Source organism: Nicotiana tabacum, chromosome 7 (assembly GCF_000715075.1).
Source record: "Nicotiana tabacum cultivar K326 chromosome 7, ASM71507v2, whole genome shotgun sequence".
Taxonomy (NCBI): domain Eukaryota; kingdom Viridiplantae; phylum Streptophyta; class Magnoliopsida; order Solanales; family Solanaceae; genus Nicotiana; species Nicotiana tabacum.
The window spans coordinates 176567794-176593953 of NC_134086.1; the positions used below are offsets into that span (position 1 = coordinate 176567794).

At 37.2% G+C, this 26160-nt stretch overlaps 3 protein-coding genes and 2 pseudogenes across 3 annotated transcripts; 1 reads left to right on the forward strand and 4 right to left on the reverse strand.

Annotated features, from left to right (window-relative positions):
* The first annotated feature begins 835 nt into the window (after nt 1–835).
* LOC107818177 (uncharacterized) lies at nt 836–3230 on the forward strand. The gene is made up of 4 exons (XM_016644124.2): nt 836–939; nt 1062–1140; nt 1641–1994; nt 2351–3230. Exons 1-4 carry the CDS (start codon nt 836–838, stop codon nt 2795–2797), a joined length of 984 nt encoding a protein of 327 aa, XP_016499610.1. The 3' UTR covers nt 2798–3230.
* A 148-nt stretch (nt 3231–3378) lies between these two features.
* On the reverse strand, nt 3379–9622 carry LOC107771712 (pentatricopeptide repeat-containing protein MRL1, chloroplastic-like; annotated as a pseudogene).
* A 409-nt stretch (nt 9623–10031) lies between these two features.
* On the reverse strand, nt 10032–14526 carry LOC107771710 (magnesium transporter MRS2-4). Its single transcript, XM_075218189.1, is given in 5 exon segments — nt 10032–10594; nt 11530–11814; nt 12498–12940; nt 13179–13836; nt 14345–14526. Coding segments are annotated over 4 exon segments (1302 nt in total). The 5' UTR covers nt 13474–13836; nt 14345–14526; the 3' UTR covers nt 10032–10315.
* Nucleotides 14527–16330: 1804 nt separating this feature from the next.
* On the reverse strand, nt 16331–19478 carry LOC142161768 (magnesium transporter MRS2-4-like; annotated as a pseudogene).
* Nucleotides 19479–23653: 4175 nt separating this feature from the next.
* LOC107771711 (magnesium transporter MRS2-4-like) lies at nt 23654–25563 on the reverse strand. The gene is made up of 3 exons (XM_075218805.1): nt 25461–25563; nt 24632–25074; nt 23654–23950 (listed from the first exon to the last, which is right to left on the reverse strand). The coding sequence occupies exons 1-3, from the start codon at nt 25561–25563 to the stop codon at nt 23654–23656; spliced, it is 843 nt and encodes a 280-aa protein (XP_075074906.1).
* Between the last annotated feature and the right edge of the window lie 597 nt (nt 25564–26160).

Sequence of the window (26160 nt, forward strand, 5' to 3'; positions counted from 1 at the left end):
AAATACTCATTTTGTTGAAATGAAAAAAAAAATTTACATCATGAAAAGAAAATACTTTTTTTGTTTAAATGAAAAAAAAATACTTTTTCTATATGAAAGAAAGTATTTTTTTTGGTTAAAATGAAAACATATATTTTTTTATATCATGAAAAAAAAAATCATTTGTTGAAATGAAAAAAAAATATATCTATAACATGAAAAGACAATACTATTAATAATATTTTTATTTAGGGTAATGGTGGGGCGGGGTGGGGATGAGGGTTGGGGTGGGGTTGGGTGGGTGGAGGTGGGTTGTGGGGGTGGGGTGTGGGGTGGGTTAGTAGGGGTAGGTGGGGATGGAGAATAGGGTGGGAAAGGTTGAGAAAGAGTTTTGGAAAATATTTTTCCTTCTCTTGAAAGGGAAAACATTTCCTCCAATTGGAGGAAAATGAGTTGATGAGAAAAATATTTTCCAAAACATTTAGACCAACCAAACATGAAAAAAATGAAAAATATTTTTCGGAAAATGTGTTCCTTCGTACCAAAAACCCCCATACTGTTTGCTTTTTCCCTTTATATATTTCTTTGTAGATTGGATTTTATTCATTGTTAAACGAAAAGCATTATCCTTTATTTAGAGTATATGCGTGAAAAAGGATCTTAGACTAAGTTGTATTTTGACACTAACAATGAATAAAAATGCTAAAAATCACCAGCTCGATATACACATTAAAAAACTTAAATTAAGCATATACTTAAAAAGAAATAAAAATAAGACGTAGTTAATATAAGAGGCTATAGTACAGTTTTTCACGAGAAAGGCATTAAAAGCCTTAGGCGAATTTTTCTCTCAGTTATGGATGCCAGTAATGGAAATGTTTTGGGTGATGAAGAAAGCCAGAGTATTTCCTTTGGAAGTAGTAACAAAATTCAACCAATCACTTCTACACAAAAGCAAGTGTTTTTATTTTCTCTTCATTCACCACTCTATATGCTTCAACAAGTATTTTCTTGGTTTTGATATAGTTTATATTTATTCTTAACATGTATGTTGTTTGGCTTCTTTTATTTTTAATTTACAGCTTAGATGACGAAAAGAAGAGGTATACTTCTCTCACAATGGCTGAAAGACTGGGCTTGCCTGATTTCTTCTCTTTGGATGTCAGTATATTAATTTCAATCTACATCTGTTTCATTTTATACGACAGTGTTGATAAAGTACAGTGTTTAAGAAAAAACTCGACACATACCAAAAGTACATTTACAATTTATGGTATTAACATGCCATGATATTTATATGGCTATAAAAGTATATTATTACAGGTAAAATAAAAAATTCAAAATTAATAACGTTAAATATAAAAATGTATCATAAAATATTCTTTTACGGAACAGACTAGAAAAAAAATAATGTCATATAAAATGAAACATATGGGATACTTAAAAAAATTCGATAGTTGTATGAGTATCTCTGCCTATGTATATCTCCTTAAATATTGTGGTGAATTTTAGTTATGTACAAATAACTTTTACATTACCAATGTAATTTTACTTATTATAACAAGTTACTCGCCATATTTTTAGGTTATCAATTCACATTCATTATAAACAATTATGTTTAGTTGACTTTTAAGTAACATGTTGTTGACTTGTGTATATAGGTTTGGCGAGCGTCAGTTGGAGAGCTTTTAGGCAGTGCGGTTCTAGTGTTTATGTTGGATACCATAGTAATTTCCACACTCGAAAGTGATGTCAAAATGCCAAATTTGATAATGTCAATTCTCATAGCAATTACACTCACCATTCTAATCCTTGCCGTATTTCCTGTGTCTGGAGGCCACATTAGCCCTGTCATTTCCTTTTCCTCTGCTCTTGTTGGACTAATATCAATGTCACGAGCCATAATTTACATTTCGGCACAATGTTTTGGTGCTATTTTAGGTGCATTGGCCCTCAAAGCTGTGGTGAGTAGTACCATTGAACAGAGATTCTCTCTTGGTGGTTGTACCATTACGGTAAGCGATCTTTACACAAATAGCTGGTTGGTTTCACTATATATTTTTCTAGCCCGATATACAAAGATTATACACTGATTATACATATTATATATGAATTATACATATATTATACAGAGGCGGATCCAGAATTTTAAGCTTATGGATTTCTATAACAATCTCAAGTTAATCTGGACCAACGAACTGGGTTCCAAGCTAAATATTCTTAGCTTTTAATGAATTTTTTAATACAAATACAGGGTCTATGCAAAAGTTAGTAACTTGTGCTCTAGATCCGCCCCAATATTATGCATTCGCCTACTATTTTTAGTTTAAGCGGTTGGGTGGATGATTATTTCGGTTAATTCTTCTTTCAGGTAATTACACCAGGGACCAATGGGCCAGTCACTGTGGGCTTGGAGATAGCCCAAGCATTTTGGCTCGAGTTTGTATGCACATTTGCTCTACTTTTTGGGTCACTTTGGATGGCCTATGATCATCGCCAGTCCAAGAAACTTGGGCTTATTACTGTTATGTCCATTGTTGGGCTTTTAGCGGGCCTTCTTGTCTTTATTTCAACTACAGTCACTGCTAAAAAGGGATATGCTGGAGCTGGAATGAATCCAGCTAGGTGTTTTGGAGCTGCAATTGTAAGAGGAGGCCATCTCTGGAATGGGCATTGGATATTTTGGGTTGGGCCTGGGCTTGCTTGTTTTGCTTTCTACTTTTATACAAAGATCATTCCTCCAAATCATTTCCACGCTGATGGATACAAGCATGATTTCTTAGCTATAATTGAGGTTTTGTTTCAATCTGAGGTATAATGGTTTTTGCTAATGCTTTAAAGGCGTCATTTGGTAGTTTGGCGCACATACTAGTTCTTCCGCGGAGATTGTTTATATGATGATTAATAATGAAATTTTGTTGTCACCAATAATGAAGGAATTATTACTTACTTTAAGAGTATTTTTATTTTAAATAGTTTGATCCTGGTATTGCTAATACACATGTATTCCTATTTCACATTTCATATTGCATAAATTAACTACATAAATTCTCGAATAACTATATGTTGACGATATATAATACTGCCAACCCAAACATTGTAAGTTATGAAATGATTGTTTTTTACGCCACCAACCAAATAATGTATTAGATTAAGTGAAATGTAATGTTGGGAGTAAGTCATTCGTGCAGCTCCTACAATGCTGTATCGAAGCCTTCCCGGAAAAAAGAAGACAAAATACGTACTGGAGCACAAGAAGGATGAACGCTATTAAGCTAACTTGGTATGAAATGTTTCACTTTTCCAAATGGTACCTCGGCTTTCTTTTTTTTCTCCAGCTAGTGATATTTTGGTTTCTTTCATAGTGCATGTGAGGCATGAAAATGTTACTAAAAGTTGTAGGCACTACCAAAAATGCAGGACTTGTTGTGCTACCAAATTAACATAATTCTCCGAGTCCTACATTTGTCCTTTCCATGTTCTGATATTAACTTTATTTAAGAAAAGAAGCGTTACATGAACATGCAAAATGGAAATTTCTTCTGGTTACCTTCCAGCAATCTTAATTGTTTTCTCGCCAGTGGGTGTCTGAATATGTGACTGCTCTACAGGGAGTAGAATGGATATGTTTGGTATTTTTGCACCTGCATGATTTCCCATGTTAAATATAAATCAAGTTATTCTAGTAATGAAGATATTTCCAGTATATCTCAATATGCACAGCAAATAGAAACAAGCTATCACTGAAGGAAAATTTTGAAGTGAATTTTAATCCACTAATATACATGCATGGCATTTCAAAACTCCATCACTTAAAAGAATATTTGTATGTATCAAAATATTATTTACCTGCAGCCAGACGATGCTTGAGACCCTTTAGGACAGTCAAAAGATATACCTGGTTAATTTTAAGAAAAAAGTATAAGAAAAGAAAACCACCAAACAAGTATAAGCAAAATTGTCTAGAAAATGGATGGGGAACCCATATAATGCATAAGATTAGAATACAGAAAGATACATGAAAAGTAACTTTTAACTTCTTAAGTCTAAAAAACTATAAGGAATCCTGCAAAAGGGGGGAGAGAGAAAAAAAGGAGAAAAAGAGATCTTTGCAGCCAAAAGGACAAACTTACAATTATTAGTAACTACCAATGATGCTAAAAACTAATTAAGCTCGTCAAGCTTAGAGCATTTTCATGTGGATAACATTTTACACAAGCTTACCTGAGCTGTATGAATGTGCAAATTCCTCGCATCCACAGCAACAGGATTTCCCTTTAAAGAAGTCAAAGGGATGGTCCCAAGTGAAGCTGCCTCCTAAGAAACAAGAATATTGTGCGAGATGATCCACCACAATAACCAACAAGATACAGTTGCATACATGATAAAAGACAACTAAGATAGACCACGGACCTCAAGCAATGAAAAGGCATGGGGATCATATTCACCAAATCCATCAATCAAAGAGCACAGGTTTGAGCCCTTTGATGTTTCAACAGTTAATCCTAAATTCTCAATAAGTCTTTCTTTCAGTGATGCATCCCGAGGAAGCTGTAGGCAACCCAGAACTAGTGATAGCTCATCCATTGTGGGTACCACACCAGCTGCAATTGTTTCCCTGTAGATCATTAAGGCCAACGATGTCCTGCAGACCAATTAAGAATTTCATGAGGAAAAAAAGAATTTTTTTTCTTCCTGGCCTCAGAAAGAGCTGTTTAGCCACTTAAGGGACGGATATCTTTTCTGATTCAATGGCATATAGTCGGAAAAATAGGAAAGAGAGACATGAAAGATGTGATGATAAATCCACCAGCCTAAACATTTGAGATCTCAAATAATTCAGCCACAAATGTGCTAGGAAATAGTGACCACTAACAAAGTCTTTTCCAAAGCCAGCGTGCTAATAACATTAGTGACATCTTTTATGTTTGCACTAAGCACAAGCAGTCCAGTCCCCTTATCCACTCAGGAAAAGAATATTCTTAAGACAATTTCTTACTGCGTGCCAAATTCCCTGAAATATGCTAACAGAATCGAAATGAGAACCAGTCTATCTCATTACATGATTGCAACAGTATGTTCAACATGGCATCTCATATAAACTACTTTTACAAAGAAATTGAGGGCATTCACTAAAAGATAATTTTACGTCCATCTTAATACACCACGAAATTGGGCCTAAACATTTCAAAGCTTTCAGAATTCAGTATCTGATAAAACTAAAATAACAATAACAATAAAGAAAGGTGTTACAGTATCACTAGAGGCATTTTAGATGGAGATGTTGATCTTAAACATCATCATCACTGTAACAGAATATAATTTTCCCTCTGCTTTCCCTTTTTATTAGACATGTCAGAATCAATACCAGATTAAATAGAAGCATACCATTTACTGTCAAGCTGCAGGCGACCAGAGTTATAAGACAAGACAGGCTCACCAAGTGTACAAGCTTTCTGGAATCTTCTTAAGCACATAGCTACAAGAAAAGTCCACATCATCAAATAATTGTGATGTCCAAAACAAATGACACAACAAATAGATTCCATTGCTACAGTACAAGTGAAAAATAATGGCAGGACTAGTGAACATTCTTGTTATGAAGGACAAGAAAAAACAAAAACTGCAGAAGGTTGTGAGCCTCTTCTTTACAATGACCAGGTGAGGGGCATGGTTACTCATACTGGCTTCACTAAGCATGCCACTCTAGTAGAAACTTAGATGATATCCTAAAAACATTCTTTACATTGGCACCATGGTGATATGCACAAAATTCCACACTAAGCACCATTCAGTTTTGAAGAAAGTACCTACAGCTAATGGTGTGACTAGCAAAGGCCTTTCCTCCATGGGTGATGCCAAGTGTTACGGCGGCACAATAAATTATAAACTTAGCAAAGACTGGGCCAAGAGAAGGCACTTCCATTCTTTTGTCGCACGTCAGAAATTCATTTGATAAAAACACCAAGTCGGTGTCAAAGAATGGATTTAGTGGAGTAACAACAGACCAAAGGAATCCAACTTATCCTAGACTGGTTAGGGAGATTAGTATCTCCACATGAGATTCACTTCCCTGCTCACTGCTAATTCCAGCATCTCCTAGCACCTTCATTAATTCTAATTTTCCAGGAGATCGTTATTTGGAGCCATAATGCTCCTGGAGCAGCATCCACTGAATAGAAGGCTTATCTAAGGGCTTGGAGGTTAGGTCATAGGCTCGTCCATTCGTGGCCACCGGATAAAAAGGACGTGAACAGAAAATCCATCATTGGCTTAGAAACTCTTCTATGCACAGAGGTATCATCTTTTATGACCTTCATTTGGTCTAAGAATTGCTAGAAGGGGTCAATTAGATATAAATGCTCCAGCAGCAAAATCAACCGACGAGCAGGCTTATAAGCTATAAGGCCCTTCTAGCAATAAGGTAGGCTTATCCTTGTGTTTCCCCCATATAAGATGGACGTAGCCATAATTGTCACATAAGTATCAGTAGGTGCCCGGGAACCAAAATCTCTCAAAACTTTGTTCCCTGTACACCATAATATAGATGCCTGATCCCATTGATGGAAGGATCAAATTTCAACTTGTTAATTTGTCAGATGGGCCTAAAACATACATCATTTGTTTAGTCTTTCCACCACTATGAACATATCCAAATAAAAGAAAAGCAGCCAATCCCTCTTGGTAAGGATGTTGTAGCACCATACATCAAGTCAAGATACAAAGCTTATGCGATCAATTGACAAGCTTATAATTCTTACCAAGAAGACATCTGCACATAACAAGGTTTGGGGAAACGCCATCCTTTTTAGCATGAGAAAGAAGCATGAGGCCAATATCCAAGTCATCCTTTCTGTCATGAGATAAGAGAAATAAATGATAAAACTCAGATATACCAAAACTGATATATTGACAGGAGATAGTGGTCATTATACATAAACCTCAATGTAAAGGAATCAAGCTATTACTATTCACTTGCCACTAACAGAGTGGAGTATGTAATGGTGTTAGGGCATAGGTCCACTCTCTTCATTTCAGAAAAAATTTCCAGAGCCTTCTGATATTGATCGGCATCACCAATTACAAAACATCTCATTGAGGAAATTAAGGAAATACACAAGAACTGGGAACCAGCATATACAGACATCTACAGAGTAAGGTCGTCCTCCGTTATAAACATATTAGGTGTCATAGCAAAAAATAAGATGATGATCTGGAAAGGTTATAAAGCAACTTTTGAAGCTAGATTCTGAATCATGAAAGAAACATCCAAGTTAGCTCTAGCAATGGACTGAGACCACTTATAGGTATTGAATTATGAACCTTATAAAAATAAAAACTGATCAGGAGAAAGAAAAACACTAGCGTGTAGATATTTATAGCCAAAACAAGCATCAGTGAAATGCTCTTACGCTGAGAAAAAGTTTTTAAGAGAAATGTGACTTACATAATGCAGTTACCAATGCATTCATCATTGAAACGGTTGGTTTTAACTTGACGCCTTTAACATCCTCATACAATTCTAGTGCCTTCTGCCAGTTCTTTGCCTGCAGATGGATTTGAGAAGTGTTTTAAACCAAGTCACAAGATTTTGAAAGAAACATTAAGACCAATAGAGCCTCTGATTCTTTATTTTAGACAGACAAGTGGAACATAACATGATATACATTCCAGCTTGTTTATATATATGATCTTCCAAGGAATTCTTAACCTCAACCTGATACTGATTTCACTTGACGTATTGTTTCTTCTGCTATTCTTGGAAATATAGTAAAGGGAACTAGAGTTTATTAGTGCATTGGTTAACTATGGATCTCTTCCAACTATTTCCCTGTCTACGGTGTCTTCCCCATGACAAGATGTTTCTCCTTGATGCTTTTCACTGTTTTAAATTCTCCTAAAAGCTACTTCAGGATTGGCAAAAGAAATACAGATAGAACATAGGTTGACTACTTCAGGGGCTTGCTTGGTAGAATAGAGACCAGTAAGACATCCCTCCCTCTATATCTCTCCCTTCATGACGTGTCTGATGATCACTTCTTAGAAGCATCTATAAAACACAATAAACTACAAAAGTGGCATAAATATTACTACTGTTCACGGTCATAAAAGAAGGTAGCACACAGTGAATAAGACAAATTCTTTGGAGATTTAGGAGTCAACATGTCTTACGGTTAAGCAACTAAATCCCACACAATTGGTACATAAGCTACTTGATCACGATATATGAAAAAACAGAAGGCAGTGTCGCATTTGCATAATGTATGTTTCTCAAAACTTCTCACATTGTTCCATGAAAAACTACATTTTTCCATGCGGAAGCTTCATTAACCACAAGATACGGAAAAAAAGATGTCATTATTGCATATAATTTTGAACAAGTAAGCTTTATGACATTCTCATCCTATTACAGCATATCCAACTACACTGGGATCAAATTCACATCAATTTTGAGACCAAGAGCAGTCAGTACTCATTGATATCAATTTCCATCTTTAAATGCAATTTAAGCCACAATATTGATATTGAGATCTCAATCGAAGAGGAAGATAACCGTAAACAGACAAGTTCTAGACATCCATTTCACAGATGAGAGAGAGCAGAAACTAGAGATAGTACATTTGTCTATATGAAGAAAGACAAAAAGGAATGTTCATACATTACTACAGGCTCCCATCAATGAGCTATATGACATAGATCCCACATTTATGCCTTTAGTCCTGGCTTCTTCTAGAACATCAAATGCAGCATCCAGCTTACCAGCGTGCCCTGCCACATCTACCAGTGCACTGATAACATCTGCACAAATAAACAAAACTTAAGTTTTTTAAAATATACGGTAAAAAATCTCAGTGGCATAGTTTTGATTTAATGCTAACAAAATGATGTAAAGATGGATGCATCAAGCTCTGATTTCTGCAACAAGGTTGAGAAGCAATATTTTGGATTCAAGTCATCAAAATGTAAAATAGTTTACTGACATGCAAACACAGCAGTTTAAAAATTACTACCTCATCTGGATAAACACCTTTTCTAGTCATGTCATCGTAAATGCTGCGCGCAAAATCCCAGTTACCATTTTGACTACAACAATTTACAGAAATTGTGTAAACCTCTGCTGTGCCCTTGATATCATATTTATCAATCATACGGTAAACATCCAGAGCTCGATCAACCTAAACCAATTTATATGTCCATGGTTAATCATGATAGAAGAGCAGAAATGTGGGAACATCAGTCCCATTCAACCAAGATATAGATTTTTAAGCAAAAACAGAATGCACATATACCTGACCGGCATTTGCACATGCCTTCATCAAAGCCCCAATAGTAATCTGATCAGGTTCTATTGGTCGTGCTTCTGCTTTCATCTCAGATAAGACATCAAATGCACGATCCACTGCTCCTGATTGACCACAAGCTGTGATAAGAGCAGTGAATACAACACGATCTGGCTTCACATTCTACTGAATACAACATGAATCCAACGTGAGATATTTGGCGGTCTAAGTACATGTCACTTTTCAGTATGATTTGGTAAATAATAAGCTGATATGAATGAAATGTTAAAGCAATACCCTCTAAAATTGTATGCCCTAAGTAGATAAATTTATACCTTAGATCTCATTATACCATAGGCACCGAAAGGGTAGTGTATACGCAAATATTATCCCTATCTTGTGCAGGTAGAGAGGCTGTTTCTGAAAGACAGAACCCTCCGTTCAAAGAAACATAATCACAGCAGTGCTATAGCAAACCAGTTGTACAGAACAACACCTTAGTCAACATCAGTACTTGGCATAATAATCACATACTAATTCTATTAAACATCTGAAAGCTTTCTGCATATCTAGCCAATAGTATAAATATTAACTATGTAGTAAAAATCACAAAGGACCACAACATCAGAACTGAGGCTTTGTTTGAGTAACGGAAAGGATAAGGGTGCTGATCTAATTGGTGATGAAGAGAGAAAGCCCGCTGGGATAAAAGAAAGTAAGAATTGATTCCATCATAAGAAAGAGAGGCGGAAGAGAACGAGTTCGATACGCTGGATAAGAAGCATAGTATCATTGATTGCGAAAATATCTAAAATAAATTGGGTACCTTCTTACAAGAAAAATACCGGGGGAGGGGGGTCATTTAACCCCCTTACCCCTAACATTATGCAGCACTAACTCCTCTCGGTCTACAGTCCCCTGCCTAGTACTCTATTTGCAAAGGGCAAGTATAACAAGAGCACATTGAGTGAAGGTATTATGTATGGCTCACACAGAGCAAAAATAAGCTTCGGACTTGTATTAATACAACTTGTAAACCTTGACAATAGAGGAATTCATGACCCAAGCAACTTCTTCCATCTTGCATATCCCAAGATAAGAAGGAAGAGTATTATACAACCTATTGTGATGCCTGTTACAAAAGGCCAAAATACCCCCTCAGTGTGGTTTAAGGTACAAGGTATATTCATGCCAAACCACCCAGCTATCAGCGTCTCCATAGCTATAGCAAACGATGCAATTGTCAGTGTCAACTGCAGCTGAATAAGTTCATTACGTTGATTGTCAAGTTGGATATTGACGTAATCTTCTGTGTCATCAATGTACTCACGGACCTGCAAATTATACAATAACAGGGGATTGAAGGATGCAGAACAAACGAAGGAAGACCACAGACATGATTCAAATGCAGACCAAAATAACAAAAAAGTAAGAAGAGAGTTTACAAATTGTACTTATACTACTTAAGAAGAGAGAGTTAATAAATCGTGCATCAACGTATTCATCATTACAAATTGGTAGATGATATTAGGTCTTTTAGAGAATGCTAAGTTCCTGATAACTCAGTCCCTCGCATGGTTTTCATTCCAAATGAATGGAGAGGGGGGGATTGATCGAGAGAGAGAGGACATTGCACATTATCTCATCTGCCTATTATAGGGGCCCAAGAGGAAACCTAACAAAAGAAAAGGAGGGAAAAACAGAGGCAGTAGATTAAACTGAGAGCTGTATATTTGCAGTTGGAATTAGCAAGGTATTGCAATGTCAAATTAAGAAAGAGATGCAACTATTATTTCAATTCTTTTAATTCTTCAGTTTCTTTCCCAAGTCTGGAAAGCTTTCTTTACCTTACTGCTTTACCAGAATATGCTGCAAAGATCGACTATTGAGGAAGACATGTCTTACAGCCAAGAAATCATGAGACTACAAGCTTCCCCCCCCCCTTTTCATTATCAAATATCAAGAGGAATTAAGGGTACACGACATCATTTTCAATATAAAGATACTTAAATCAAGATTCATATCATAAAAAAATCCTAGTTGATGGGGCAAAATTGAGGTTCCTTAAAGGTATGAACACCTTATTTAATTCTTCTCTTATATGTGTAACTTGTTTAAAAGTATAATCGTAACTGTCAACAGGAAAGAGGAGCAACAAGTCTATGCCATTACCAACATAAAAAGACGCAAAAAAATGCAAGGGATGCGAGCATATTTTTTTGGGTTTTTTTGGGGGGGTGGGGGTGGGGGGAGAGAACAAAATACTTACAGATAATATCTTGTTACGAGTGCCTTCCAGCTGCATAAAGTAGGCATCGAGCAACATCTCCAGATCCTCCACATCATTTTCATTAAAATGGTTGCTCACCAAACTTCCACTTCTGCTTCTGGCAGAATTAAGCCTACGAAGATGCGGTGCAACAGGAATAAAGCTATTTGAAACAATAGTTCCCAAATGAGCCTCAGTTTACTAATTCTGAATCCATTTCCTTGTCAAGTACAACTGAGCCATGTCTTCATTGTCATCTAAAAGGTGTTCAATTTCATCTCTAACCTATCATCAAAAAATCTTTACCACTGTAAGCATAACACAGAATAAACAGAGCACAGACAAGTGTCATGGAAGAGAACACTACAATTGAGTTCATCAATGTAGCCCACATGAATATTAAACCCTCCAATTTACGAAATAAGAGAGCTACAGTAGCAAAGGCTCCTTATATTTCTCCTCCCCAAAAATTGTTTCGTACAGGCTATCATACCATTTCAATAGCCAGCACATTCCCGAGTATATGTGCAAAATTTGGTCCAGCATAAGGCAGACAGATTGCACTACAAATAAACTCAATACTTAAGAGGAGACATCAGGAAGATTAACTTAAAGTGGGCAACAAGGGCTATTAAAATTGAATGAGGTTTGTGTTTAAGGTGTACAAACTGATACCAATAGTTGTTCACCCAATAAGCCATAACACAATGAATATGAAGTACTTTACTAGTAAGTCTGCATTAGATGATGACAACAAGTAACAAGTTCTCTTCCTGGTCAAACAAATTTCCAGCAGCTAACCATGAACACCTCAGCACTGAAATCTATTTATTATCTGACTTGCGCATAAGGGTGTTACACAAAATGGGAAACTATATCCATAATGTCAAGAAATGAACAGAAATTACTAGAAGATAAGACCTTTATCATGTTTCAATAGCAACAGGGAAAAAAACATATAAGAATACCTTCTGCACTCTGGCAAGTAAACGAGTAAGATTGCTTTTTAAACTTCTCACTTGCTCAAGATTCTTCGTGCTAACATTCATAGCCAGTTCATCCAAAACTGGGTAAGCATCTCTCTCCAGCTCTGCCACGCTAGAGTCTAAGAATGTACAAACAATCTCCAAGGCAACCTCCAGCACCTGAAACTCAAAAGGGAGCTCAGCCTGCAGACCTTCGACAGCTTCTGGAACAGATAACCAGTTTCCAGCAGTTGGAAATTGTCCTTCATTATCTTGTTCAGCACTAGTACCATCAACCTTTGAAAGACTTTTATGAGGAAGTTGTTGCCTCAGTTGATCCACAAATGGGAGAACCTCTTGACGTAGAGGATCAAGCAACAATACCTCTTCAGCAGTAATTATGGCTCTTATAAACTCCAAATTGACAACCATGGCCTTCTCCCTTGCTGCAAGTTAAAAGAAAGGAACTTTTCAATTCCTCGAAACCCAATATCACATTTCTTTTTTTTTAAAGCATTCTACTAGGTACAAGCAAATGCTAGGAGATACACATGTAAGCTAAACATAATGCTTAAGCTTCCTACAGTTAAGCTAAACATAAAAGTTCAGATATTTGTTGTTATAGTTGGAAACACATGAACAAATTTATAAGCAGTTAAAAGGGGCAAAAGAAATTAATATTACCAAGAATGCTAGAGGAGTGAGAGAAGATTGGGCCAAGAATCCTCAAGTCCCTAGCAGGAATTCCAGCACGTTTGATGATAGCGCTCTTATCCCACTCTATCAACTCCGATTGACCCTGCTTATCGAATCTCATCCACAGCCTCGCCCCACCGACCTTCTTCTTCACCACTTTACTAGTCCCTGCCGTTGCCACAATTGAATTGCTGACAACTGCCCCATTTACCACCGGCGGAGGCGGCAACGGCGGCGCCATCGCTTTCTTCCTCCGGCGAATCGAAAATTGGCCCTTCCCCATAGCTCTCTCTGTATCTCTCTCACTCTCACCCCTTTCCCTTTAGAGTCTTCTGAGGCTGCGTAAGCCAAATATAAAAAAAGGAATAATATTGGAACAATTATTGAGTCGGCAATTAATGACCAATAATGACCAAACAAACTCCAAGCATCCAAGTTCAAGAAATTAATCAAAGCCTGCCGCACTTGAAGCGATCTGCAAAGCGTGATTGAAAACCATAGCACAGCAGCACAACGAATTGATTTTATCAACATTATCTATTTGCCATGGGAAATGGGAGCGCTCCATCTTTACGTAAATTTAAACAATCAAAAGGTCAAAGTGTAGCCACAATCTCTCTGCAGGCTCTTCAAGATAAATCTCTATCTACAAATAGAGTATAACATGAGCACCCATCCTTATATCCCAATAAGTTCATCAACCTTCTACCAAATTAACAATCATAACGTGTATATGATCGAGTACAATCTGACAATCATAGTTTTGTGTGAAATAATCTTCTTCTTTTTATTTATGTATACAGCTTGGACAAGAAATTTTTTCCCCATTCATCAGTTAAATTATTGGCATGTACAAAACCAGTTAAACAATCAGAAAAATTGAAGAAAAAAACTGCTTTTTCCCCAAATCTCAAACTTCAAAGCATAAACTTGCTAGTTTTTAATCAGATTATCCTCCCTTAAACAAAGAAGTGCCAATTAATCACACGAAAAAAAAAATCAACCTTTTCTCCAAAATTTTCTTCCTCGACTTTTGCTCACATTTTCATAAGAACCACAAACGACATCAAATCGATCAAATAACCAAAAAAAAAAAAAAAACTACTTAACCAAAATATGGACATATTTTTATTTTGCCAATGAAAAAGGCTGACCTTTAATTGCTAATGAAGAAATTTGCAATGTGATTTCAGGTACAATGGAGAATTAATCAATTCAGGAGCTCAGATTTCTTCTCTCTTAAGGCTAAGGTATCTTCTTTTTTATCGAATCTTTTTCCTCTTTCTATCTACTTCTTTCTCGGTGACGTATCCCGTAGAAAAGGTATACTGCCCAAAATGACCTGTTATATTGCTTTCTTTATTTCTACTATCTCAGCCCCACAGGTTTCGCTATTCATGAAACAGCCCCTAATCTATTTATCACATTCATTTATCTCAGTATATTTTAGTTTAATCTACTTTTGCGGCTACATTGAACATATTATTAGGATATTTATTATATGATCAAAAACTACATCAAAAGTGTTGCAAGTTCCAATCATGTCAAAATAAAAATGAATTTAGCGCCAACAGTAAAGTGACTATTTTTATTTTTATGCCAAAATTAAGTATTTCGTTTTATTCATATTGATCAAAAAAAATTATATTTCCTCGGTAAAAAATTACTACATATATAATATTTTACTTTTTTTAACTTTCTATTTATGGCGTTGATAATTGTTTTAAGTTTAGTAATAACAAACGCGCTTCTTTTATAATTATTTATTTTTTATGGATATTATCATGAATATAAGATTAATGCCACTGGTTTTCCAACTCAGACTTTTTTAGCAATCTGTACTACAGTATATTATTAGTATTAAAAATTGTCATAATTATTTGTTATGAGTATAGCTCATTATTTAGTATTCCACCCAACTAGTGGTGTGTGACAGAATTCATACAGCTCATTGTGGCAGTCCCAACTCCCACATTATAGTTTCCACTAACAAGCCTTTATTTAATATCTTACTGAGAAAGGTGTATATTTTATTTTATTTTTTGAATTGGGCAATGAATAACTTCCCAAAATATGCATCATGTCTAATGTAAGATATAAATATTAAAGCACAAAGTGCAATCTTTATAAAATATAGGTTGGAAAGAGTGTGACGGGTGAATGCTCGTACTATATATACTCTAGTTTTGGCATCCTTGAGCCCCATCCGGTACAGACTTCATTTCAAAATTCAAATTAATAGCCTGTCTAGCCAAATTTCTCCAAGTCCAAAAACTTTTTTTTTTCAAAAAAACGCTTTTCTTTTAAAGTTGAAGTGTTTGAGAAAAGCACTTTTAAAAAAAACAACTATTTTAAAAGTTTGGTCAAACAAGCTATAAGTTCCACCGTGCTATAGCAAACCAACAACAACAACAACATAGCCAGTGTAATCCAACAAGTGAGATCTAGAAAGGCTAGTGTGTACGCAAATATTATCCCTAACTTGTGCAGGTAGAGAGGCTGTTTCCGAAAGACAGAACCCTCCGTTCAAAGAAACATAATCACAGCAGTGCTATAGCAAACTAGTTGTACAGAAAAACACCTTAGTCAACACCAGCACTTGGCATAATAATCATATACTAATTCTATGAAGCAACTGAAAGCTATCTGCATATCTAGCCAATAGTAAAAATATTAACTATGTAGTAAAAATCACAAAGGACCACAACATCAGAACTGAGGCTTTATTTGAGTAACGGAAAGGATAAGGGTGCTGATCTAATTGGTGATGAAGAGAGAAAGCCCGTTGGGATAAAAGAAAGTAAGAATTGATTCCATTATAAGAAAGAAAGGCGGAGGAGAACGAGTTCAATAAGCCGGATAAGAAGCATAGTATCATTGATTGCGAAAACATCTAAAATAAATTGGGTACCTTCTTACAAGAAAAATACCGGGGGAGGGGGGTCATTTAACCCCCTTACCCCTAACTTTATGCAGCACTAACTCCTCTCGGTCCACAGTCCCCTGCCTAGTACTATATTTGCAAAGGGCAAGTATAACAAGAGCACATTGAGTGAAGGTATTATATATGGCTCACACAGAGCAAAAATAAGCTTCGGACTTGTATTAATACAACTTGTAAACCTTGACAATAGAGGAATTCATGACCCAAACAACTTCTTCCATCTCGCATATCCCAAGATAAGAAGGAAGCGTATTATACAACCTATTGTAATGCCTGTTACAAAAGGCCAAAATACCCCCTCAGTGTGGTATAAGGTACAAGGTATATTCATGCTAAACCACTCAGCTATCAGCATCTCCATAGCTATAGCAAACAATGCAATTGTCAGTGTCAACTGTAGCTGAATAAGTTCATTACGCTGATTGTCGAGTTGGATATTGACGTAATCTTCTGTGTCATCAATGTACTCACGGACCTGCAAATTATACAATAACAGGGGATTGAAGGATGTAGAACAAACGAAGGAAGACCACAGACATGATTCAAATACAGACCAAAATAACAGAAAAGTAAGAAGAGAGTTTACAAATTGTACTTATACTACTTAAGAAGAGAGAGTTAATAAATCGTGCATCAACGTATTCATCATTACAAATTGGTAGATGATATTAGGTCTTTTAGGGAATGCTAAGTTCCTGATAACCCAGTCTCTCGCATGGTTTTAATTCCAAATGAAGGGAGAGGGGGGGATTGATCGAGAGGGAGAGAGAGTGGACATTGCACATTATCTCATCTGCCTATTATAGGGGCCCAAGAGGAAACCTAACAAAAGAAAAGGAGGGAAAAGCATAGGCAGTAGATTAAACTGAGAGCTGCATATCTGCAGTTAGAATTAGCAAGATATTGCAATGTCAAATTAAGAAAGAGATGCAACTATTATTTCAATTCTTTTAATTCTTCAGTTTCTTTCCCATGTCTGGAAAGCTTTCTTTACCTTACTGCTTTACCGGAATATGCTGCAAAGATCGACTATTGAGGAAGACATGTCTTACAGCCAAGAAATAAGGAGACTAGAAGCTTTTTTCCCTCCTTTTCATTATCAAATATCAAGATGAATTAAGGATACACGGCATCATTTTCAATATAAGGATACTTAAATCAAGATTCATATCATAAAAAAAATCCTAGTTGATGGGGCAAAATTGAGGTTCCTTAAAGGTATTAATACCTTATTTAATTCTTCTCTTATATGTGTAACTTGTTTAAAAGTATAATTGTAAATGTCAACAGGAAAGAGGAGCAACAAGTCTACGCCATTACCAACATAAAAAGACGCAAAGAAATACAAGGGATGCGAGCATATTTTTTTAGGGTTTTGGGGGGGGGAAACAAAATACTTATAGATAATACCTTGTTACGAGTGTCTTCCATCTGTATAAAGTAGGCATCGAGCAACATCTCTAGATCCTCCACATCATTGTCGTTAAAATGGTTGCTCACCAAACTTCCACTTCTGCTTCTGGCAGAATTAAGCCTACAAAGGTGCGATGCAACAAGAATAAAGCTATTTGAAACAATAATTCCCAAATGGATTCAGTTTGCTGATTCTAAATCCATTTCTTTGTCAAGTACAACTGAGTCATGTCTTCATCGTCATCTAAAAGGTGTTCAATTTCATCTCTAACCTATCATCAAAAAATCTTTACCACTGTAAGCATAACACAGAATAAACAGAGCACAGACAAGTGTCATGGAAGAGAACACTACAATTGAGTTCATCAATGTAGCCCACATGAATATTAAACCCTCCAATTTACGAAATAAGAGAGCTACAGTAGCAAAGGCTCCTTATATTTCTCCTCCCCAAAAATTGTTTCGTACAGGCTATCATACCATTTCAATAGCCAGCACATTCCCGAGTATATGTGCAAAATTTGGTCCAGCATAAGGCAGACAGATTGCACTACAAATAAACTCAATACTTAAGAGGAGACATCAGGAAGATTAACTTAAAGTGAGCAACAAGGGCTATTAAAATTAAATGTGGTTTGTGTTTAAGGTGTACAAACTGACACCAATAGTTGTTCACCCAATAAGCCATAACACAATGAATATGAAGTACTTTACCAGTAAGTCTGCATTAGATGATGACAACAAGTAACAAGTTCTCTTCCTGGTCAAACAAATTTCCAGCAGCCAACCATGAACACCTCAGCACTAAAATCTATTCATCATCTGACTTGCGCATAAGGGTGTTACACAAAGTGGGAAACTATATCCCTAATGTCAAGAAATGAACAGAAATTACTAGAAGAAAAGACCTTTATCATGTTTCAATAGCAAAAGGGAAAAAACAGATAAGAATACCTTTTGCACTATGGCAAGTAAATGAGTAAGATTGCTTTTTAAACTTTTCTCTTGCTCAAGATTCTTCGTGCTAGCATTCATAGCCAGTTCATCCAAAGCTGGGTAAGCATCTCTCTCCAGCTCTGCCACGCTAGAGTCTAAGAATGTACAAACAACCTCCAAGGCAACCTCCAGCACCTGAAACTCAAAAGGGAGCTCAGCCTGCACACCTTCGACAGCTTCTAGAACAGATAACCAGTTTCCAGCAGTTGGAAATTGTCCTTCATTATCTTGTTCAGCACTAGTACTATTAACATTTGAAAGACTTTTTTGAGGAAGTTGTTGCCTCAGTTGATCCACAAATAGGAGAACCTCTTGACGTGGAGGATCAAGCAACAATACCTCTTCAGCGGTAATTATGGCTCTTCTAAACTCCAAATTGACAATCATCGCCTGATCCCTTGCTGCAAGTTAAAAGAAATGAGCTTTTCAATTCCTCGAAACCCAATATCACATTTCTTTTTTTTTTAAAGCATTCTACTAGGTACAAGCAAATGCTAGGAGATACACATGTAAACTAAACATAATGGTTAAACTTCCTACAGTTAAGCTAAACATAAAAGTTCATATATTTATTGTTATAGTTGGAAACACATGAACAAATTTATAAGCAATTAAAAGGGGCAAACGAAATTAATATTACCAAGAATGCTAGAGGAGTGAGAGAAGATTGGGCCAAGAATCCTTAAGTCCCTAGCAGGAATTCTAGGACATTTGATTATAGCGCTCTTATCCCACTCTATCAACTCCGATTGACCCCGCTTATCGAATCTCATCCACATCCTCGCCCCACCGACCTTCTTCTTCACCACTTTACTAATCCCTGTCGCTTTCACAATTGAATTACTGGTGGCCGCCCCATTTACCACTGGCGGAGGCGGCAACGGTGGTGCCATCGCTTTCTTCCTCCAACGAATCAAAAATTGGTCCTTCCCCATAGCTCTCTTTTTATCTCTCTCACTCTCACCCCTTTCCCTTTAGATTCTTATAAGGCTGAGTAAACCAAATATATAAATAGGAATAATATTGGAACAATTATTGAGTCAGCAATTAGGGCATGTTCATTTAATTCTTTGTTCTTAAAGAAGGAATGGCAATGATTCTTCTTTTTCAGCTGTTTCTCCTTCTTCTTCTTCTGCTTAAAGATCTTCCATATACTGAAAGCGTTTTTTGGGGAAAAAATGGGAGAGTGAGAATTTCAAGCGTGGAGCTTTTGTTGATGGGGGTTACGAAATTGCTGAATTTCGTAATTTGCGTCAATTTTATTTATTCCTCCATGCTAGATGAACCCCACTAGTTTTGTTCTTTTATGATTTCTTTATTATTTTATTTACAGTTTGGTCCCACATTTAAGGAAAGGCGTCGACCTTTCTCTATTGTTTATTTACGTTACTACAAAATTTCCTATTTTAGTTTTTTTTTTAAATTGTGATTAGTGATGACAAGATATTTAGCTAGCGTTTGGCCATAAATCCCAAATTTATTTTGAAAAATCTGATTTAGGTGAATTTTGGTTTGAAGATGAAAATGTGTTTGGACATACGTTTTCAAAACATATTTCCCAACTTTATTTTGGAAAAACATGTATATAATTCCCAACTTTTGGGATTTTGGCCCAAAATCAACAATTTGGTTGATTTTGGGATTTGGGGTTTAGGATTTTGCCAAAATATGGGCAAAATTTATGACCAAACATGAGTTTTGAAAATAAATCCCAAATTTATTTGGCAAAACTCGTGTCCAAACGGGGCCTAAGTGTTGTATTAGAGCAATTAAATAGGGAGTAACAATTTATTAGATTGCATGATAGCCATTGAGTTCATTGAATTATGAATTATTGTGGATGCTAAAAATCTAACGTACATTAGCAATTTAATTTAATGCAACTTAATATAACACAATAAAAGAGTTAAAATAATCAAAATAATACAAAAAGTAAAGAACGATAAATTTCTCAATTTTAGATCCATCTTCAATCTCTCATCGGGTTTGAGTAGAGAATATTGTGTGAAGTTAATATTTATTGATCCCAATACACTCAATGCCATATAGTTTCCAAAAAGAATAAGCCTACTGTTAGCCTCTCGGCTTGATTGATCGAACATGGCATGGGCGTGACGAGGGATTGACATGATGGATCTCGGCACTGCCAAATGAAGAATGTGGCATCATGTTGACAAAGATATCCGACATGAGCAGGTGTCGATGGGTATGGACCATGGCATGACGGCATGTGGCTAAGGTGCCAAGGCATGACAGGTCAATGGCGTTGGCGTGGCCATGGCAAGGCAAAGACAACGGGCAGTAGATGCATAGCAAAGGCTAGAAAAACTATGGCAAGTTAAGGAAGTGTGTGGCAAGGCAAATGGGCGTGGGCAAGGCAGTGTCATGGGCGAGCTAGACAAGCGGCAGTGACAGACATACGCGCAAAGGCATGATGCACGAGGGCTTGGCGCGAAGACATGACAGAGTTGGCCTTTGGCGCCACTGCGCCCATGTGCCACGCACATACAAGGCAGTTGGAGCAGGTTCATGTTTTCAACATTGTGGCTATGTGGGGCTATGTGAAGTTGTCTTGTTTGAAATTCGAAATTTAAAATCTCTTGCAGTTGGGGATGTCAACTGTTAGGTTTTAGATAAGTCTGGAGCAAAAAACGTTGCCTATATATTATTATGTTAGGTAGATTATCAAGGCAGGGTGTTGGTTGCCTTTGACTCTTTTTTGTAAGGTTGTGTTTATGTGTTTCTTTGTAGCACGAGTTAATATAAAGTTGGGAAGCAATTCCTGTAAGTTGTGTGCTTGTTTGATATTTGTTTGTGCTGTCATAATCTAAGTGTTAAGCCAAAACGTTAGGGATAAAGAAGAGGGTTGAGTCATTGTTGTGTGACTGTCGTACAGTGTCAAAACAAAAAAAATTGACCCTGTAACAACTGGTATCAGAGCACGTCGGCAAGATCTTGGAATTATCATGGATGGAAATGCATAACTTTGCGAAAGGCTTCAGAAGTTGAAGGCGCTGGTGGGAATAACGGATGACGCAGTAGATCTGGTGGATATTCTGGCGCAGATCCACGGTGTCAACATAGAACATCAATATGTCCATCAAAGTATTGATATCCAACTGGTGAAATTGCAGGCTTTCTAGGAAACTACTGCAGAGCAGTTGGAAAAATTATAGAAGGAGAACGAGGATCTTAAAATGGAGATTCAGATCCTCCGACGGGCTTTTGCAAATGTGCCCCAATAAGGTGAAGAGCACACCAAAATTAAGATTCTAGAACCAAAGGTATTTGATGGCATGAGAGGCACCAAGGAACTGGAAAATTTCTTATGGGACTTAGAGCATTACTTCTCTACTGCTCACGTCCTGGAGAAGGATAAAGTGACTATGACAGTGCGTTATATTAGAGGAGATACAGTGTTGTGGTGGCATATGCAAAATACAGACGATGAAAGTGTTGGCAGGCCCAAGGTTGACACTGGGAGAAACTTCGTGACGCGTTGAGGGATAAGTTCTTGCCTAGCAACTCGTATTGGGTTGCTAGGGATCGCTTGAAGCGGTTGAGACAGACTAGTTCCATTCGGGACTATGTGAAAGATTTTTTATCTTTGTGGCTAGACATCCAAAACATGCCAGATGAGGATAAATTCCACAATTTCATTTTTGGAATGCAAGGATGGGCATAAAACGAAATTCGTAGGCAGAAAGTTAAAGATATGCGTAGTGTAATTATGGCAGCATATGCATTGGTGGATTTTCGCTCAAGGGTCTAACTTCTGATCCTGCCTCTTCCTCTAAGTCAAATAAAAGGGAGAAGGGTAAGGATTGGAAGAAGAACAATCGGAAGCAGGATGGAAATGACAAAGGCAAGAGCACGATGGGTGCTTCTTCGTCAAAAACAAACAGGCTAATGGGTGGTGAAAAGATTTGCTGGACATGTCAAAACTTGGACATCATGTACGAAATTGTCCAAATCAAGGAAAGATTAATGCCCTTCTTGCTGAAGAGGAGAAACAAGAAAAGGGACCGGAAGTTGCTGCCTATGTGAATCCGTTGCGGCTGTTGAACACTTTGGCTGGTGTGACTGTGGCGAATGATGAAGAATATGCTGCCAAGGGAGAAGTTGCATACGTGAATGCTACGGGGGATGATTTGGCTGATGCTTATTCCACACTAATGTATGTGGATCTGAATATTGAAAACAATGGTGTCATGACAATGGTTGATACCGGAGCCACGCACACCTTTGTTGCCTCTAGAACTGTTCAAGAGTATGGGCTGCAAGTGATAAAGTGTCTGACGAAGATGAAGGGTGTGAACTCAAAGGCGCAACCTGGTTATGAAGTGGTGTTGGATATCCCGGTGATATTGGGCCATTGGTCTAGGAAGTTCAACATGACTGTTGTGCCATTGGATGACTTCAATGTGCTGTTAGGAATTGATTTTCTGAAGAAGAACAAAGTTGCTCCAATTCCTCATTTAGATGGACTTATGTTCATGAAGGAGAAAAACCCCGGCTTTGTGAAAGGTATTCGGCCCTACGGGGATGAAAGGAAGAACGCCAGGATTGCTGCTTTGATTTTTGCCATTGTATTTGATAAGGGCTTGAAGAAGGGTGAGGAGACTTACCTCACTACACTCGTTAAAGTCAAGCCAGATGTGCAGATTGAGGAACCAGATTGTGTTGCAGATTTACTGAAGGAATTCAAACATGTGATGCCTCCAGAATTGCCAAGGGAGTTCCAACCGAGGAGGGAGATTGATCACAGTATTGAACTTATTCCTAGATCACTGCCGCCTGTGCAACCTCCTCACCGCATGTCGCCTATGTGACTGAATGAATGAAGGAAGCAATTTTTTGATGCTTGATGTTGGGTTGATTCAACCATCGAAGGCTCCATACGGTGCCCCTATTATGTTCCAGAAAAAAATAGGATGGTATACTGCGGATGTGTATTGACTATAGGCGCTGAAGAAGGTGACGATAAAAAATAAGTATCCGGTACTTTTGATTCAAGGTCTACTGGACAGGCTTTCGAAGGCTAGTTATTTTACTAAGTTAGACCTAAGGTCAGGCTATTGGCAGGTTTGGATAGCCGAGGGGGATACCCCTAAATACTTACAGATAATATCTTGTTACGAGTGCCTTCCAGCTGCATAAAGTAGGCATCGAGCAACATCTCCAGATCCTCCACATCATTGTCATTAAAATGGTTGCTCACCAAACTTCCACTTCTGCTTCTGGCAGAATTAAGCCTACGAAGATGCGGTGCAACAGGAACAAAGCTATTTGAAACGATAGTTCCTAAATGAGCCTCAGATTGCTGATTCTGAATCCATTTCCTAGTCAAGTACAACTGAGCCATGTCTTCATTGTCATCTAAAAGGTGTTCAATTTCATCTCTAACCTATCATCAAAAAATCTTTACCACTGTAAGCATAACACAGAATAATCAGAGCACAGACAAGTGTCATGGAAGAGAACACTACATTTGAGTTCCTCAATGTAGCCCATATGAATATTAAACCCTCTAATTTACGAATTAAGAGAACTAAAGTAGCAAAGGCTCTTTATATTTCTCCTCCCCAAAAATTGTTTTGTACAAGCTATCATACCATTTCAATAGCCAGCACATTCCCGAGTATATGTGCAAAATTTGGTCCAGCATAAGGCAGACAGATTACACTACTAATGAACTCAATACTTAAGAGGAGGCATCAGGAAAATTAACTTAAAGTGGGCAACAAAGGCTATTAAAATTGAATGTGGTTTGTGTTTAAGGTGTACAAACTGATACCAATAGTTGTTCACCCAATAAGCCATATCATAATGAATATGAAGTACATTACTAGTAAGTCTGCATTAGATGATGACAACAAGTAACAAGTTCTCTTCCTGGTCAAACAAATTTCCAGCAGCCAACCATGAATACATCAACACTGAAATCTATTCATTATCTGACTTGCGCATAAGGGTGTTACATAAAGAGGGAAACTATATCCATAATGTCAAGAAATGAACAGAAATTACTAGAAATAAGACCTTTAACATGTTTCAATAGCAAAAGGGAAAAAACATATAAGAATACCTTCTGCACTCTGGCAAGTAAATGAGTAAGATTACTTTTTAAACTTCTCACTTGCTCAAGATTCTTCGTGCTAGCATTCATAGCCACTTCATCCAAAACTGGGTAAGCATCTCTCTCTAGCTCTACCACGCTAGAGTCTAAGAATGTATAAACAACCTCCAAGGCAACCTCCATCACCTGAAACTCAAAAGGGAGCTCAGCCTGCAGACCTTCGACAGCTTCTAGAACAGATAACCAGTTTCCAGCAGTTGAAAATTGTCCTTCATTATCTTGTTCAGCACTAGTACCATCAACCTTTGAAATACTTTTATGAGGAAGTTGTTGCCTCAGTTGATCCACAAATGGGAGAACCTCTTGACGTAGAGGATCAAGCAACAATACGTCTTCAACGGGAATTATGGCTCTTATAAACTCCAAATTGACAACCATGGAATTCTCCCTTGCTGCAAGTTAAAAGAAAGGAGCTTTTCAATTCCTCGAAACCCAATATCACATTTCTTTGTTTTAAAGCATTATACTAGGTACAAGCAAATTCTAGGAGATACACATGTAAGCTAAACATAATGGTTAAACTTCCTAGAATTAAGCTAAACATAAAAGTTCAGATATTTATTGTTATAGTTGGAAACACATAAACAAATTTATAAGCACTTAGAAGGGGCAAAAGAAATTAATATTACCAAGAATGCTAGAGGAGTGAGAGAAGATTGGGCCAAGAATTCTCAAGTCCCTAGCAGGAATTCCAACATGTTTGATGATAGCGCTCTTATCCCACTCTATCAACTCCGATTGACCCTCTTATCGAATCTCATCCCCAGTATCGCCCCACCGACCTTCTTCTTCACCACTTTACTAGTCACTGCCGCTCCCACAATTGAATTACTGGCAGCCGCCCCATTCACCACCGGCGGAGGCGGCAACGGCGGCGCCATCGCTTTCTTCCTCCGGCGAATCTAAAATTGGCCCTTCCCCATAACTCTCTTTGTACCTCTCTCACTCTCACCCCTTTTCCTTTAGATTCTTCTAAGGCTGTGTAAACCAAATATATAAATAGGAATAATATTGGAACAATTATTGAGTCTGCAATTAGGGCATGTTCATTTGATTCTTTGTTCTTAAAGAAGGAAGGGCAATGATTTTTCTTTTTCTGTTGTTTCTCCTTGTTCTTTTTCTGCTTCAACATCTTCCATATACTGAAAGCATTTTTTGGGGAAAAAGGGGGAGAGTGAGAATTTCAGGCGTGGAGCTTTTGTTGATGGGGGTTACGGAATTGCTGAATTTCGTAATTTGCGTCAATTTTATTTATTCCTTCATGCTAGATGGACCCCACTAGTTTTGTTCTTTTATGATTTCTTCATTATTTTATTTACAATTTGGTCCCACATTTAAGGATAGGCGTTGACCTTTCTCTATTGTTTATTTACGTTACTACAAAATTTTCCTATTTTTTTTTTAAATTATGATTAGTGATGACAAGATATTTAGCTAGCGTTTGGCCATAAATCCCAAATTTATTTTGAAAAATCTGA

Coding starts and splice junctions, on each gene's coding strand:
- LOC107771711 (XM_075218805.1), bottom strand. CDS start 25,563: ATGGCGCCGCCGTTGCCGCCTCCGCCGGTGGTGAATGGGGCGGCTGCC. Junction 25,075..25,460: donor AGTGGTGAAGAAGAAGGTCG/GTGGGGCGATAC, acceptor TTTAACTTGCAG/CAAGGGAGAATTCCATGGTT. Junction 23,951..24,631: donor TACTTGCCAGAGTGCAGAAG/GTATTCTTATAT, acceptor TTTTGATGATAG/GTTAGAGATGAAATTGAACA.
- LOC107818177 (XM_016644124.2), top strand. CDS start 836: ATGGATGCCAGTAATGGAAATGTTTTGGGTGATGAAGAAAGCCAGAGT. Junction 1,141..1,640: donor CTGATTTCTTCTCTTTGGAT/GTCAGTATATTA, acceptor TTGTGTATATAG/GTTTGGCGAGCGTCAGTTGG. Junction 1,995..2,350: donor TTGGTGGTTGTACCATTACG/GTAAGCGATCTT, acceptor TTCTTCTTTCAG/GTAATTACACCAGGGACCAA.